Source organism: Thermobia domestica, chromosome 8, assembly GCF_964235325.1.
Source record: "Thermobia domestica chromosome 8, izTheDome1.hap1.1, whole genome shotgun sequence".
NCBI lineage: Eukaryota > Metazoa > Arthropoda > Insecta > Zygentoma > Lepismatidae > Thermobia > Thermobia domestica.
Window position 1 is genome coordinate 20,571,830 of NC_137461.1, and position 18,459 is coordinate 20,590,288.

General features: G+C 35.1%; 1 protein-coding gene across 1 annotated transcript in view; it reads right to left on the reverse strand.

The window, feature by feature from the left end:
• Positions 1–18,459, reverse strand: part of RPA1 (replication protein A 70) — a 72,200-nt gene that overhangs the window by 42,228 nt on the left and 11,513 nt on the right. Inside the window, exon 4 of the mRNA XM_081768203.1 lies at positions 17,139–17,305. Coding sequence (XP_081624329.1) covers positions 17,139–17,305 — 167 coding nt within the window. The remainder of the gene's footprint in view (positions 1–17,138; positions 17,306–18,459) is intronic.

Consider the following 18,459-nt stretch of genomic DNA (forward strand, 5'->3'; position numbering starts at 1 on the left):
TAGTGTGGTGGTGCTCCATCAGTTCTAAGTCCAGTCACAGTTATCCCCACTCTCAGGCCACAGTGTTGCCATTTCGAAACTTTTTGTCCAGAATTATAAATACTACAGTCAATCACACATCATTCACATAATTATGGATCACCCTATATTTTTGCTGGTACAGAAAAGTTTGTCCATACTATGGAGGGTCTGCTAAGGGAAATTTCATTGTACGATGTAACAGTGCGGTCTTACAGCGCCTCTAAATAAGCAGAAGTCAATGTTTTTCGTGCACTAAAAAATAACCATACGTGATATGGTTTCTACATACCATCGGACTGAGTATAATAAAGGAAGTGTAAACTCGTGTTCTGCCTATATTTCTCAGTTTATAGTAAAAAATTGCGTATATTGCACTAACAGAAATCGATTAATTTATAAGCTTCTGTGGAACGATCGCTTAGCGCACTATGGAAAGTAGTGATTATTTCATCCAATGTTTCCAAACTGAAACAGTACTATTGTTCACAATAACAATCTATTTTCAGATATATACTTGAAAGTGTTTAAAGAAATGTGGAATTAGAACACATCGTCAGGAGGTTTCTTTCCCTCTCCTTTTCTTACTAATACAGAGTGAGTGAAAATTATGTTCCCGATTTCATTTTTTTTAAGACGACGTATGTAAGCAAATTACACACATACTGACTTATCAACTTTTTTTTTCCGAATATATTATACATGTTCAATATACGATCCACGAATTACACGACACACATCTAATCTATAATCAAGTTTCTGCCAAACTCTTCCTGGCATTTTAAGGTCGATATCGGCCATAGCTGCAGTGATGTATTCACGCAATTCAACCACAGTTGTTGCTAGTGGCGGCACAAATACCCTAAATTTTCCACAGAATTGCTGTTGAACTTGCATAACGGGCTCAGTCGCATGAAAATCAAGCACACAGGACGGCTGTGGCTTGTAGAAGCCATATTGCTCACATCGACTAAACTGCCCACTGGTGGATGTCTATGTAACTACGCCTCTGCAATACAAAGAGAAAAAAACTTTTTGAGATTATATTCCAATATATATATATATTGGCAAGAAAAGCTCACTACTGTTCGAATAATAAAATTAACAAAATCGGGAACATCATTTTGACTTATTCAGTATTGTGTACGAGGCGGAGTTTTCAACTAAGGGTAGCTGCGTGAAACGGAGGTGGCCAAGCTAACTGTATTTTCTACGTAACCAATGTCCTCTTACTGGTTACCGCCAGTTTAAGCCCTGTATCTTGAAATTCCTAGTTAACTATGCTTCAGATATAAACCTTTAAATATTACAAATATAGTCTTTGCAATAGTTCAAAACTAATTCCACTTACCTACTTTCCTCAGCAATCTTAGTCATGTTCCCACTAGTAAATAAGACTGATTACATGTATAATTTTCCCTCAAAACAGAGCATAAACAAGTCTACGTCCCACTAAATATGAGGTGCAAGTTTGGGGCTGAGAATTTGCTCCATATCAACATCAAAAAATCTCTTTTAATATACACATACATAATTACCTCATTTAATTCTACGAAAAAGAACACACCAACCGAACAGATAGTGATAGTCTACTTTTTATGAACTCAGTGGTTCGATTCAGTGACAACGCACCTCAATCAGATATAAAATTTAATAAACTACATGAAATTACAAGTAATTTACAAAAACTCAAAACTTTTAAAAAGAAAGAAAAAAAAGAACAATTCAAGTTCGTCAGTCTTTTGTTATGAACGTAACATAGAAATATTTAATGTAGATAAAAATATTTTTAAAACATAACATCGTAACATTTAATGTGGATAAAAATATTTTTAAAACGTAACATCGTAATATTTAGTGTATATAAAATCGTAATATTTAGTGTATTTGAAAGTTTCTTTTTAAAATAATAATCGTTCTATGAGCAATTAGCTTCTATTATTTGTGAAAATTTGTGCTGAAAAGTAAGCAACATAAGGAAAATCTACTTCTTTTCTGTGGAACTACTCATACAACTTGCCAGAGCGTTCATAGCATCAGTGGCTTCCTTTATGGTAGTCAATCCATCCATGCCTTGGCTTGACTGCTGCTTGATAGCGTCGCATACTTGGTTAACTGCGACAATCAATTCGTCCATTTTAGACATGAGTTCCTCGTGATGTGTACCATCAGTCTCACTAACCAATCGGAGAGTATGAACGTTGCTGCCTGGTTTTGGGCTACCGGATTCGTCCTCATCCGAACTATATTTAAACATGTCTAGATTTTCCGATTTCTTTGCGTGTCTCAGTCTTTTCAGTTTCTCCCACTCCTCTTGTTCGGTGAGAGTCGCAACATGCCTTATTTTTACAAATTTCTCAAACTTATCGCCCATGGACATATTTGCAAGACAAACATCGCCTACCGCCGGAGTGTCAGGATCAGTAGGTTCATTTTCTGCATATAATTTACTCATTTCTTCATAATACCACACATATTTGCTGAAAGAAGTAAAACCAATATCAACGTCCATGTAACAAGACAACAAAAATACAGTACAACCCAACTCAAGTATGATGACAAATGTTTATTTGGACTAATCTCCGTATATGGCTATTATTTGGTAATCGCCGAAATTTTCAATGGGAACTCCATCTTCCTTAAGAGGCCCCATCATGGTGAAATTAAAATACCGCTAATTTTACATTAATTATGTAATATCTTCAAAGTGGAACGAGAGCTCGCTTATTTTACGTGAGATACAGCTATCGTGAGTCACTTATCTGTTTTTCATTTCCAGCCAGTTAGAAAATCGGCATTTATTTTCGCGTTTATAAATGGCTGCAAACGGAACCTCCTGATAACGGTACTTCATGCAAAATAATATTCTCTAGGGCGCTCTTGTTCCACATTTGGATTACCTCGTATCTATTTGAAGATATCACACAATTATTGTAAAATTAGCGGTATTTTAATTTCGCAGTGATTAGACCTCTTACAGCATCTACAGCAAACTTATGATATCACACAGCACAGCAAACGACTTACTTTAAATTTTAGTTATTTTTCAAAATCATATGCAGCAGTATAGAGAAATTATTGTACAGGAATTCTAATTCGTACTTTGCTTGAAACAATTATACTGTAATTGATACTACTTCAAGGGTAAGGGGAAAAAAGAAGGAATGTCACAAAACTGCATTTTCGAGAAAACTGCGTTTTAATATTGAAAACCGCGTAAAAAGAATAGGGTTTGTTACATCTTTTGCCGCTTTTTACATGGACATTTTTACATCTACGCATGCATGGTATATACAGTCAAATAGAACCAAGAGTCACCAACAGATAGGACAAAGCACCCGAAAAAGCTCATAGATGGACATTCCTTGTTTTTTCCCCTTACCCTTCACTTGTCCTTTCTGACAGCTTGCTGATCTCACCTCGTGCACGTTGCCAGCTTTTGCGTCGGAAATTGAAACACAATATTTACTGCAAACATATATAAGTTTTATAACATTAAATGACCCAAAAGAGAATTAAAAAGAATTCTCTCAATAATCAGTGGGTCTACTACTCAAGTTGACATTCGACTAAAACAATGTGCATTTTTTGTATTCAAATTGACAACGTGCGGAAAGGGTGGAAAAGGTTTACCATTGTAGAGCGAGAGAAATGCGCCACTATAATTTGACTGAACGTGCTGTTGCCATAGAAACAGTTCTTCTTGCCTGATTATTATGACCGCGTGCAGGAAGAAAAAACAAAGGAAAGCAACTGTCAGAAAGAACAACTTGTACCTAATGGACTGTACTGAAAAATGTTCCAACAAACTGTGTCGTGTGAAACGCGAAAGATTATTAGTTAGTGAATTAGAACTGTTCATAATCTTAAGGTGACAATAGGATAGTACAACTGCACCATTCAGGAAACTTTTGATTAGAATCAAGAACTGTTTCATAGGAGTTCTATGGATGTTTAATCAAAGTATTTGTGTAACTTTTATTGCTAGAAAAAAGTTCTTGTTTTCACACTTGATATCACAGCCATGAGTGCCAAGCAATGCAATGAGTTTGCTGTACACACATTGAGAAAATGCGCTGGGGAAAATTAAATTCCCACTCAAAATTTCGGCAATTACTAAAGAGTAGATAAATTAGTCCAAGGGAATACAGTAAAATCTATTTCAGCAGCTGACAATTAATAGAACATTACAATTCAATATAATATAAAACTACATTTCATTATTAGCTCTCAGAATGTGTATTATTGATTTTGTAAGGATTTTTAATTTCAATGTCCTACGAACTTGGTTTTTTAAATGTAAATTTAAATCTTCATCATATACGACAATGGTTCCCAGCTTTCTTTGACTGAAGACACACTTTACTGAACACTGAGACCATCGCGACACACTCATTAATTTTTATTATTAATAATATAAATTATAATAAAATAAAACTAAGTTTCTATCAAGTAGTGATTCTATGTAGTACTGAGCACTGTTGTTGCTGCTGGAGACGCTTCCTGGTACAGTTTGTCTCAAAATTGATTTCAACTAATACTGAATGTTTCATGATTTTTAAATCCTAAAATTTCGCTACACATACTATGAGACTGTGAGATACACCAGGGTCGCGAAACATTGATATCACGAGGTTGCCACAGGATTTCGTAAACTGCTTTTCCTGACTTTTCTGACAAAGGTTTACTTATTTCCCTTTTCCCGCTTTTCATAACTCCATTAATTTAAAATGAAAATTAATTTTTTGAGTTTTACGTCCCACGGTTATGCCAGCTAGACTAAATGAGACTATGATGATGAGAAATGAATGAAATGGTGGAATGAAGAACGTAAGAGGAAACGGGAGAACCCAAGAAAATCCACGTATGTTTATCCACCTGAAAATCCACTTGGCGCGAGCTGGCATCGAACTACGGATCTCACGTACCAGAGGTAAACGCTCTACTACTGAGCCACCGCAAACCCCCCTCCCCATTAGTTGTTTAGTTAAGAACTAAATTGAACATAGGGCACTAACTTCATACAAAATGGGTCGACCTAGGAAACATGCGTTACCGTGTATACTAGGGTGTCCCTTATGTAAGGTAATTTCGTGTTACGATACGCAAATCCGTGAAATGTATCCTATGTGAACGTAAACACGCATTAGTGAAACAAAAGCTCCCTACGAGAACGTTAACCCGTGCCGACTTGACGACAAAATCATGAAATAAAGTTTCCTCGTTATAATTTAGAATGTCCAACCATGATAACGGAGAAACCAAAAGAGACAGAGAAACGAAACTTTACACTAAGCAACTAGAGAAAGGAAGACATATGCCCGTATATTGACTAACATCATCGGATGAACACTGCTGCCAATTTAAGAGAAAGTTATGTATTTGTAAATCGAATAACCTAAATTGGGTATCATTATTGGAAGCAACAATAAAGACAAAAGAGATAGTAAACGCAGACCAGTGTTGCAACCTTTTCGAGAAATAACGTGAAACATGTGTTAAACGCAAACGCCGTTGGCGCACGTATCGTTGCTACCTTTTACAAACCATACTTTTCAGCTTTAACAGGATACCAAATATCTGTCAGTACGTGACTTATCGATCTCACGTAACCAAATAGTCCTCCTCATGCTCTATCGCCTTGCATTACAGGTTTTAAACCAAACTGCACTAGTGATCTTTTCCGAGTTATTGTACCTTTTCCAAACTCAACTTTTCTCTTCTGTTGGTAGCAATACTGTTCCACACACCCTTCTAGATTTGGAGTCAGCCAGCGCAAACAGTTCTTGTCAATATTTAATTTAAGGTGTCAAAAGGATTAGCAACTCACTCCCTGTGTGCGCCAACAGCGTTTGCATTTAATATATGTTTCACATTATTTCTCAAAAAGTTTGCAACACTGATCTGCGTTTACGATCTCCTTTGTCTTTATTTTTAATGTTGCTTCCAATTATGATATCCACTTTAGATCATTCGGTTTACAAAAACAACTTTCTCTTGGGTTGGCAACACTGTTCATCCGGTGATGGTAGTCAATAAACGTGCAGGTGTCTTCCTTTCTCTAGTTGCTTCGTGCAAAGTTTCGTTTCTCTGTCTCTTTTGGTTTCTCCGTTATCACGACTGGACATTCTCGTCAAGTCGGCACGGGTTAACGTTCTCGTAGGGAGCTGCTATTTCACTAATGCTTGTTTACGGTCACATAGAATACATTTCGCGGGGGGGAGTGTATCGTAAAACGAAATTACCTTATTTAAGGGACACCCTAAAATAATAGATAGATAAATAAATAAATAAATAAATATATTCGGTCAATGCGTTACGGAATTATACGGACACGTACACATGGTATTAAGACTATCAGCTATTGAGGAGTTTCACATTCCAACTCTAAATTAAAAGAAGACAATCGAAAATCTGCAAAGATTCAGGCTTACAGTACACGTATATTTATATATATTCGCAGTTTGAGTCACTTTTGTATAACACCCTTCTTATACGACGGTGTTTTTCTACCACCACAATATATGATGATTCTGGCTTTGGGAAATCACCTTTTTCTTTTTAGCTGCATTAATACTTCATGTAACCACCTATTTTACACTAATCGATCGCAAAGAAAGAAAGAAAAAATTAAGATCAAATCTAAAATGAGAGAGACATATAAAGAAAGAAAAAGAGGGGCAAAAACTATTTCCGCACAACCAAATTTTATCTCATATTCATAGCATCTAATGATTTTCAATTTAATTTCAACTGTACGTATTCCAGCTTGCAGTGGTGTAATTCCAATCACAAAACTTCGGAATATTTAACATATCTTAGCATGAGAGGAAAATTTTCTATTTTGTTTGAAGGGTTTACCTTAGCTCAGTTATTATTTAATTAGGGCAAATACAAGTCCTTTTAGCCTATGAACTGTTTATTAATTTCAGGTACTATATCAGGTTCGGTTACAGCTCGGTATCGCAGCCAGTACGAAGATTATATATGCGAAGAGATAAAGAATTTTCGTAAACAGTTCGTAGTTTTGTATTACATACAACAAAGATTTAAAAAAAAAAAAAAAAAAGTGGAATTCTAACATATGTTAATGAAATTTTATAACAATAGGAAACTTTGTATAATAATAGTAATGTTTTCAATAAATAAGCATCAGAATACAATTTGTTACTGTTTTAAGCTTTCTCAATAATCATAAATCATATCTCAGCTTAAGTCCTTTCTTAAATATTAATTTTATATATCGGACACCCGATGGAAATGTGTTACAACTGAAAAAAATGGAAAATTTGAGTTATCATCACTGAAAAGAGAATAGAGAGAAGCGAGCTCTACCTGATGGTATTTTTGCAGAAACGTAACTAAACAAATTAACCCCTAAGATGGCAGAAATACCAGTATTCCAGGGAGCGATTTGATAGAATAACAAACTTTAAAAGTTTGTTCCCACAAATGTGTTATTTTGTATTGCAACAGTCTATCCCCGGGTGTGCGATATAGTTTGGATATTGGGTTCTATGTTAAGTCGTCGTACTTTTACATTTCATTCAAAAAATGAAATGAAATCTTTTAGTATTACGTCCCACGGTTATGCCAGTTAGGCTAAAGGAGACTGTGATGATGAGTAATGAATGAAATGATGGAATAGAGAAAGTGGGAGGAAACGGGAGAACCCCAAGGAAACCTATGCACACGGTTTGTCCACCACAAAGTTCACTTGACGGGGGAGCTGGGATCAAACCCGGGACCCCAAGCACCAGAGGTGAACGATCTACCACTGAGCCACAGCCCCTACATTTCATTCAATCACCTCTCAGTCATTTTGCATTTCGTTGTTTTTCTCATTCTGACTGCAACATGTATCATTTTAAATAATATGAATGCATCATACTTGTATGGGATATCACCGTCCCACCAATGGAAGGTATTATTTTAAGCTTCATTATTATTATTGGTCAGGGTTGGCTGGTTTAAACCAAGGTGGTTTAAACCAGCTGGTTTTTTCAAAAAAACCAACCGGTTTAAACAAAAAACAAAAAAAAATGTTCGTAAAAGTGTAAGTGTTTGTAAAATCTTGATGAACACACATTTGTAGGTTATCACGTTTCACTCCCGTATATTATTCGTATTATATTCAGACCTAAATTCCCCATTCATTACTCAAAAAGATTATACTACAAAAGCAACTTTTTTACAGGTTTATAAATGTTTATTTTGTGATTTTTTTGTAATTATTATTGTTGTGTAATTGCAATCGAAGAAAAATTTTGAATATCGTTTCGTTTCAATGTTTACTATTGATAAAATACATCGAAAATGCCGTACTTCGTGTGTGTGTGTGTGGGGGGGGGGGGGCTCATACAGACACCACGAGAGGCATTTAGTGAAATAAGTATCTTTGGTATCTATCTATGTATAAATGAGTCTGAGCCAAAGCGGACTCAAATAATTCGTATCTTTATTCACTTTTCTTATTGATATGCAAATTAAGTCGGTGTATTTCTTTAATTTGGACCAATAAAAGTCGTTGTTACCTAACTTGAACTAAATTAGTTCTTCTGTACTCCGTAGTACATTGAAATTGTTCATATGTAATTCTGTGTAATGGTTTCACTTGTGCAACTGTTTATCCTTTTGTCCTTCTGAAATGACTCTTGACAGTTATATTAAGAAGCATGTAAAGATCAGTACAACGTATTTTTATCAGGATTCCTTCGTGAGTGAGTCGGCAGACGTATCGCATTTGTGGCCAATTAGTCCTGGTGCTGAGTTCAAATGGAGGACAATTTCTCTCGGATGTAACGAGAAGCGGTTTTTATTCCGCTTTAAGCTTATGTGACCCCTTCCAGCATAACCCGGTTGTTGCATAATAACATCAAGGCGAAACAAACTTATTTCTGTCCATATATGATATGAATATATAGAGCAAATCATTTAAACCATATAAACCTGGTTTAAACCAAAAAAACCGTTTTTTTTTTGTTTTTTTAATAAAAACCATGGTTTTTGCCAACCCTGTTATTGGTCCACCTCTGCTAATTATTAAGATGATCGATTACCACCCGAAATCAGTACGGATTTTAGTTTATTCCCTGAACTACTGTATGAAGAAACGTTACATATTATAAATATTGCACTATAAAATAGAATTATGTTTCAGCTAGAACACAAGATACTGATTAATTTGGTTATATGTTCCGATATTGAAAAGGTTAACAAATGAAAGAAAAAAAAATGATTCGTTTTACAATGAGCATACAAGACGGCACTTGCTATTAGATTTTACTAGATCTGTGCAATATAATGAAATGTTTATTGGTATATGTAAGGTACTTTAAAGTAACGATTACATTACAATTGTTTACTGTGTTATGTTTCACGTATTAGATCTATATTTAAGGAAATAGATTTTGAGGAAGAAACTTGCGCACAACGCCATAATGCGTCGTTGCCAAATTTGTACGTTTACTGTGGCAGTCACAGTAGGGAAGTTCTCGTTTGAAGCGTTGTAGTTCGAGAAGCGGAACTTAGCTCTGGCCTGTGTTAACAGTGCAAAACAAATTTCACCAAGGAAAGACTGCCCTGTTAATATATACTGTACTTACTATATCACAGACACTTCATAATTACGTTGAACAATCGATACAATGCTACTGCGCCTTGAAATCAGTTTATCAACCATTTGCCGTAACATATAGGTTTTTTTTTTTTTTTTTTTTTTTTTTTTTTTTTTTTTTTTTTGTTTTTTAAAGAGTCTGGTTTACCAAAACTCCTGGAACTCAAAAACTTCTATCATTATTTAGTCATTCCCCCTCATGTATCCCAAATATCTCGTAAATCGAAACTTAGAAAGAACTGTCCTGTCCCAATGTAATTCTAACTATATATATGGATCAGAGCCTACCAACCGGCTTGTGGCACTCATGCCTTTGGGGTGATGTATGGTGATCACATTGGCTCCTTCTCTCGCCGTTAATACTTTCTAGACTGAAAAGATTTAAGTTGGCTACTGTAGCACCCCAATTGTCCTCACGACGTTGGGTACATACCGTAAGAACAACACCACAAAACATTTGGAGAGTACGAACGGATCACCCATCTTTCCTCGGATCAAACCGTACACTGTACACCGCTTGACTTGGTTAATCTCACTAGAAGCGATACTTCAATGCAGCTAGGGAATTCACTTTGTAGATTTGGTTAGGTAAAATATTACCTGTAATGGACAGTTTATTACATTTGTTAACAATTACCTACCTGACAGTTTCACGTTCGTCATTTGTTAAAATCCTGACGTCTTCATACACAGCTTTCATCGAGTTCCACTTAGCACAGCATGATTTTGCAGACACTTTATATCCATTGTCCACTAGCTCTGCTGATATATCTTGCCACAACTCGGAGCTGTCATGATTCAGTTTATTAATCTCATCCTTCCGCTTTTGGACAGCTTCCAACAACAAACGTTCAGCATGTTCACTCCAGTGAACTGTGAATGTTTTTCCTTGGAAAGACTGAAGTTAAACCACTGTTAGTATCACATATTACAATTTAAAAATCATTAAAACAAATTAAGTGGACGTCACCAAGGTATTACTGTGAATTATATTGAAACACATAAACAACCCTTTAGAGGTAACGTTATTAACGAATTCGAACAGTAAATACAAGTAATATGATTGTTTAATAACAGTTCTCTCTGTAGCACTTACTTTCTTATGAAATCATCTTCGAGAATTGCTTCTCTGGAAAATTTAAAGGGAACACGATCACCCGAAAAAAACAACTGAAATTAAGTATCACTTGTTTGAAAATATCACAGGATGCAGAGTTAAGTTTATCATTTATTTATGTCATATGTATCCCATAGCGTTTATTAGTAAATACTGAACGCATATGTTTTCCACCAACAGATAATATGGGAAAATAACAGGTAAACAGGTATTAAATAAAATTTTCATTCAACGTGGGTTTAATACCATAACGTGTTGCCCAGCAGGTTAGAGGAAAAAACTATAAACCAAATAAGTGATTATGAAAGAACTGCTAGCATGAAGGTAATGAGAGAAAACGGGAAAACTTGAGAAAACCCATAAAAATCTGTTGTCACTACAAGCTCACATGGTCTGAGATCGAACCACAACTGAACACTAAACGACTAAGCTCCTGCATTCACCTAAACAAATGGAAAGACAATATAATAAAGGGTTTGAAGATTTTTCGAAGATGCAAATATTTGATGGCATTTGCATACATAATAACATCCTTTATAGACAATGTCATTTCAACATTGATATTTCGGTTACTTTTGATTGAGTAATCATCGTCAGAATCAACCATACTCTGCAAAAGGTGTTTTATACATGGTTGACTACAACAACACAGAGGAAATAATTGAAATTATGTAATAAGCTCTATCAATATAACGTAATATTTACAAACCCTCCACCTTTTAACATGAAGGCCGCACTTTTTTTATTCAAGCACGAAAAAATTATGAATCTAAGTACAAACTAGGGATGGGCAAAACCGGTTTTTATAAAAACCGAAACCCGAAAAACCGACATTTCGGTTTTCTCCAAAACCGGTTCGGTTTTTCACCGAAACCGGTTTCGGTTTTCTCCAAAACCGGTTCCGTTTCGAAAAAACACAAAACTATTTCTGTGGAAATGGATTCGGTATCCGGAGAACAACGAAACACCATTCTGGTCAGAAATAGAACAAATTTTGAAAAAAACAACCGGAATCGGTTTTGAAGAAAACCGAAACCGGACCAGGTAAAAAACCGAACCGGTTTTGGAGAAAACCGATAACCGGTTTCGGTGAAAAACCGAACCGGTTTTGGAGAAAACCGAAAAACCGGTTTTTGTGCCCACCACTAGTACAAACATCTAGGGCACTGAATTAATAAAAAAAAAAAAAACTAATATTTTTCCTTTATATTACAAGAATTTGAACCCCTGGCTTCTACGAGTATACTTATAACGAGCTGACCATCACTACCTAAAAGACATATCTTAAATCAATGTACATTCAGTATAGCTATATCAAATAATTGTCCATGGTGGTGCATTTAGTGTTTTTTCTGTATATGTCAAATGAAATAAAGTATTGGCTTTGCTGACTTGAGTTCGTAATCATGGTTTTCCCACTCTCTAAGTTGCCTTTTCAAGAGCTAAGTTTTAGATTTCTTGTTCTAGTGCCTCAAAAACACTTATTTCAATTAAAGAAGGTGCGTGGTCTGAAACACTGATATCCTGTTCTATGTTTCGTTAATTGAAGGTGTTTACATAATCCAGGTTAAAGTAACCGAAATATCAGTTTTGTAGTGACATTGTTTACCCAGGAATATTAAGAAGGTTAGTTATTTCTACATATTACAATGTATTCTTTACGTTCTATAAGTAATTGATTATGTTTGTTTAACGTTAGAAGAAAGAGATTTATTGGCAGCGAGTAATTATCTCTCTTCAACAAAATAATCATAAAATAAAGTGAAATGTCTAATATAGTATTTTAAAAAATCTATTACATTATCTCCAACTTTCCAAAGAGATCTATGGATCACAATGAACTATTTCGAAAACATCTTTAGTACAGTTGTCCAAAGTTCGAATTGGAGTCTTATGGTTCAAATTACATGTTAAGACAGGAAGGCGCGGTGGCTCAGTGGTAGAGCGCTCACTGCATGGGATCCCTGGTTTAATCCCAGTTCCTGCGAAGAGAGCATTGTAGTTGGAGAGGTTCTCGGGGTTCACCTGTTTCCTCCCACTTTATTCATTCCACCATTTTCATTCATTGTCATTCTCACAGTTTTCCTTAAACTCGGTACATAATTGTGGCACGTAAAACGACAAATTTCACTCCATTTCCACGTTAAGACAGATATAGGTCGCTCAAACTCTCAAGGAAAATTAAAGCCTAAACAAAGAAGAATATCTTTTTGCACGTCTCAAAGCATTAAAGAACATCCAGTTAAGGTAGTAGAAATAATATTACAAAAGACAATACATGAAACTTTCATTATGAAACAAATGTTAATCACGATATTGTCAATTGAATAAACAGTTTTGCATCAACTAATTTCATTAGTTAATATATGCACAATTAGGATTTCGTTCAACCAAAATTTCTACATCACAAATATACGATAAAAAAGCGTATAGTCTCAAACATACCTAAGTTAACATTATACCTGTGCCAGTACATACACCTACAAATGATGTTAATACGTTACTCACAATATAAAATTACACGCAGATACCAACAAAATATACTAAATTTGCTCCTGCCTGCAATGTTCCAAACTGTACATTAGCTTTTTCATTATGCTTCCTTCAACAATTCTTTTTTTTTTTTTTTTTTTTTAATAGCTCCATAGCACAATATAAAACAGTAAGATAATTTAGAAAAAAAAAAAAAAAAGAGCTCTTTTAATTATAAAGTATACCAATCAAACAATCAACTGGTCTCTTTTAATATCTTTCATATACAGAAGATTTAAGAGCCTAACAATTATAATGTCAAACTGTAAATCAAAATTTCTAGCTTACAACAAAAGACGTCAAGGCAAAATTTTTTTTAAGTAATGGAGCGCGTAGTTAAGATCTTTAAACTTTGGCAGCGAAAATTTAACAAATCAACGAAGAATTAAAATCTGAAACCTTGCACAGAGGAGCAAGATCAGTATATTTGATCTTACTGGCAGTTCTACTCGAGCATTTGATACAATATGCTATAAAGCACTAATTTACTTTAAAAGCATTAACCTTCATTACACAAGCTACATATACTAAAAGCATATACAATAATTCTGCGTTACAACATACTCTGATTACAAAATACATTGATCCAATAATCAGGATTCCCACTATCTTCCTCCCCCCCCCCAGAAAAAAAAAACTCCAGGACATATCACCAATTTTCCAGGACTTCGGCACAGGAAGGTATAACAGGATTGCAACTGTACTTTCAAAACTCACAACATTGAAATGAAAAGTACAGTAGCATAGGCAGTGAATATTAATGCAAGTGGAGTATTAATACACAATAATTAAATACACAAAGCGGAGTGTATGTGCTACTTTTTTGTGGCCTCCCAGCTCCCCTTATAGCCATCCGATCCACCCACATCCAACACATGTATTTTCATTCTTTCTACATGGCATTTTAATTGTGCACCAAACAAATTTAGAAATAACAAAAATCTATTTTTCGTACATAGCATCTTCACTGCGTGACAGTGTGACAGAAAATTTTTACGAGGTATGGAGTTGTGTGTTTTCCTCATCTACAGACATAATCTCTTTCTTCTTTATCGAAGCTGCTCTACGGATAGCATTTGACTTTGTGAATAAAGTAAAGCAAGACTTCTGCTCTGCTTCAGTCTCCAAAGCTTCACTTGTTACCATCAATTCCCTTTTCTTTCTCTGCAGCTGCTGTACACTTTCACCTATCTCTTTGCATTTGCTCTGACCTTGACTTTCTCTTTCAACAGTCCTTATTATTTACAGCTCTGCCATATACCGCTGTCTTGCATGGAAGGCATGATGGAGCATTTCTTTTCGTGATGTTGACTGAAATAACGTCTTTATGGAAAATGTTATCATACATCAATCTATGGAGGATTGATACTGGTGTAAAGCACAAGTTTCTGGAGGATAGTGCTAGTGAAGACAGCATCCAAGAATGGATTGAGAGACTAGTGGATGAAAGAAGAAGAGAGAAGTTCTCCCAGCCAAACACCCTGTTGAGAGAAAGAAAGCCCACCAACCACCCACAGATGCAGAATCACGACAAATTATTTCTCAGCACAAAAACAGAAATAGCAAACAAAAATGGCAATCAATTAAAATCTTCATTATAATTATGAAAAATCTGACATTCAGTATTTCTGTAAATTTCAAGGACAGAAACGCATTTTCAAGGACATTTCCAGCATGTTTCCAGGACAAAATTAATTCAAGGACATTTCCAGGATTTCCAGGACGAGTGGAAACCCTGAATAATGTAGTAACTCAACTGTCAGAGGCATAAATATCTGAGATTCTACATTTAGCAATCACAATAAGTCCGTTTATCAGAACAATATTTTGCAAATTTCACGTATTTTGCACGGATCCTACGTTAAGCTGTAAGTCTACGACTCACATTGCCTCAATGCTGAAAGGGACGCTAAACTCAAAATCGAATCAAATCAAGGCCATCGAATTTAAGGTGCACATTAATAAATTATATTATATCTACTATAAATAGCGACACATCAGCACGATTCACGTTAGCTACCTACACACTACATTTACTCGAACTTCTGGACTTCTACAAATTAGTATTTTAGTTATATATCTGGCACAGGCTACAACCAATGTTACCTGCAATTTCTTGGTTTCAGATTCGCTATCGGATGAAACTGTGTCACCAAAGCCTGCAACAGACAAACCACACACAACAGAAAGAAAATATTATTAAGGTCAAAATGATAAAACTGTCAGTCTATGACAAGACTTACCTGAGAACTGTAGACAAAGTGCACCGTAAAGTTCTTTTAATTTCCATCTGACAAATGTCGCAGTTGAAAATCCGTGTAACTGAAATGACAGCTTAAAATTTTAGTAGAACTGAAAATTTCTAGGTGATCTCAAGTAAGTCTGTCCGAGTTCAACAAATTGAAACAGTTTTCCGATATTACTTACATATATCCACAACAAATCTATAAAATAACCATTCTGAAACACCTCCGAACAATATTTTTGTAAGTTAACATAATAGTCTCCACTACTATTGGTTGAGAAAACGTTCTACTTTCCGACATTTTAGAATTATCGCAATTATGAAAGTGAATAACCACTTTCAGATATGATACTTATTCCTGGCTTCTGGCTTATAACTATTTTCTATGTGATTCAATTTTGACATCCCCCAAAATAGTTTTCATACAATGTGGATTGACTTAATGTTGTCCTTTTTACAACGGTTATGTATTGAAGCACAGGTTTTACCGATAGACAGAGTATATGATCCATTGGAAAAGGGCCTTGAGAAAATCTGAAATATTTGCTGTTTTGATCAAGGCCGGACCAATAGCTTCCGTAACTAAGAACAAATTTCTTTAATGAAAGGAAGGTAATTCATTATTCAGCCACATGACAGTACAGATTAGTAATCAATAAATGCTAAAAATGTTAGTGCGAGAACTATCAAGTCTAAGAATCGTAAATAAAGGGAGGCCACTATAATCAAAACAACAAAATGATAGGCAACTCCAAATTAACTATCAGAAGCTTAATTTCTTTAAGTGATCACCTGATAAAAGAGGCCTGATGCAAAAGCAGATAACGAAACATATGAAAGAAAATGTTAACTCACATGAAATTACACAATATAGAATTACTCAATATGGAACTCGCTACACTGTAATAATAGTGATTGTATGAAGGAGACATCCAAGATGGGCAGGGTAAGTTTATCGATGGAAATGTGTGCAAGTAATATATATCTAACGGGGGAGCCGGTGAGAAAGAAACCTTCGCATAAACAAACTGGGAAAATAATATAAAGAATCTTAGGAAGGTGAGGAAAATTCTGACTGGATTGGCTTATAAAGTTAAAACATAATGGCGAGTTTCTGCTTTTGAAGCGAAGAACCTTCAAATGTCTTCTTAAGCCACAGAGCTAAATCGTTAACGAACACATCTTGATAATATCAATGCATCAAGCGTTTCAGAAAATATAATACCAAGAACGAACAGTAACATTCTGAAGAGTGCTATTATACCTATATTAAACGTAACCCATCCAACAAATAGAACACCATTACCTCAAATGCTGTTCGAAGAACACGCCGTTTGAAGTCGACACCTGGAAAAAGAAATTCTGAAAAAAAGAAGAAATAGCCTTAAGTGTCCGGATTTACATTTGATTTGTTATGAATGACCACCGAAAGAAGATATAATAATCTGTTGAAAGGAGAGCACATTAAAATAAACTCGCAACAGAATATATTGAACCACGTAACAACATATTGTGTAGCAACATATTAACCTGTTTTAGACAAAATAAAACCTACAATGCAAGAGAGGTGTTCCTGGTTACTTACTGTTATAGTAATTAATAATTATTACCATTTGTGAGAGGTGGGTTATTAGTCGCAGCAGCTGATGGAGGTCCACTGCTATCATCTCCATTAGGGATACCACCATCTGATGGGAGTTGAACGGGATTCCCAATTTTCAGACCCACTTGGCTTCCTGGAGCAATGACCTTCAACTCGAGTATTATAATAACTTTCCTAGAACAAAACGAAATAATAACATTGAGGAAACTACCCAGGAATAACAAAATAATCTGAATTCTGACCTTTCACTTGTTGGACAGTTGCTCTATCAATTGCTAGCGCATTCTGTACCTACTAAATGCATTTGAAAGGAATAAAGATCTTTCGCACATAAAAACAGAACATCCAAAATGTAACTGTTATATTAGTAATCATTAACACTCTTATCGGGCCTAACATCATGGTGCTCACTGGCAGGATATTCAACTTGAACGAAGATTGGTGAGTCACTCAGCTTGCACCACAGGAGCTCTGAAAGAGTTACATATCAAAACAATATGCTCTATCGGGGATCCCAGTTTCATTTTACTTTTCATCATTTCACTGTAATTCATTTGCATAATCTACCTCAGAGCACTGCAGAAACAAACCACCATTTTGAGTATGTTCTACGTTGTAAGCCTACTACAGTAACAAACCTTGTTTATTCACAGAACTATTACTTTCTTTACTATTATTCTGTTTCACATTTGGAATAGAAGCCTCAGAGTGACATAAAAATAATTTCTTAGGATTATAAAGAATTATTAGGTATAGTACGCGACAAAACATAACCAATTTTTTCCTCGAAGGTAAAGATCTAAGGGTTTACTTGTCCCTACCATAAATCCTTCATTGTAACTAGATTCCGGCGTTGCCGCTCTAACTCAGGTAGAACTGTATAAAGGCTAACACCATTACGGTTGTCATAGTAGCCCGAGCCCGTGCAGACCTCTAAACACACTACCCCACAGAAATGAGTGCCATAAGTCCAGGCCTTCTAAAGGCTGTTGCGCCAAAAATTTAGTTATCATTATTATTACTGCTAATAATAATATGTAATATCAGTAATAGGCTTAATAAAGATTCTGCCTGTTTATCTGCTCTGCTTGTAAGTATATTATTTCTAACTAAGATATAGTTATACAGGTCAATATATAATTGATCAGTTTCTTTTTAATGTGATTCGTCACGTGTATAAAAACTGGACAAACTACAAATTAGGATACTATACACAGGAAATTAATAATCATAGCTTTATTACACAGATATTAACCTGCATACATTAATACATATGAGGATTTAGGTACTTAATAGAATGCTTTTTAATCATTTTTTTTCAAAAAAGT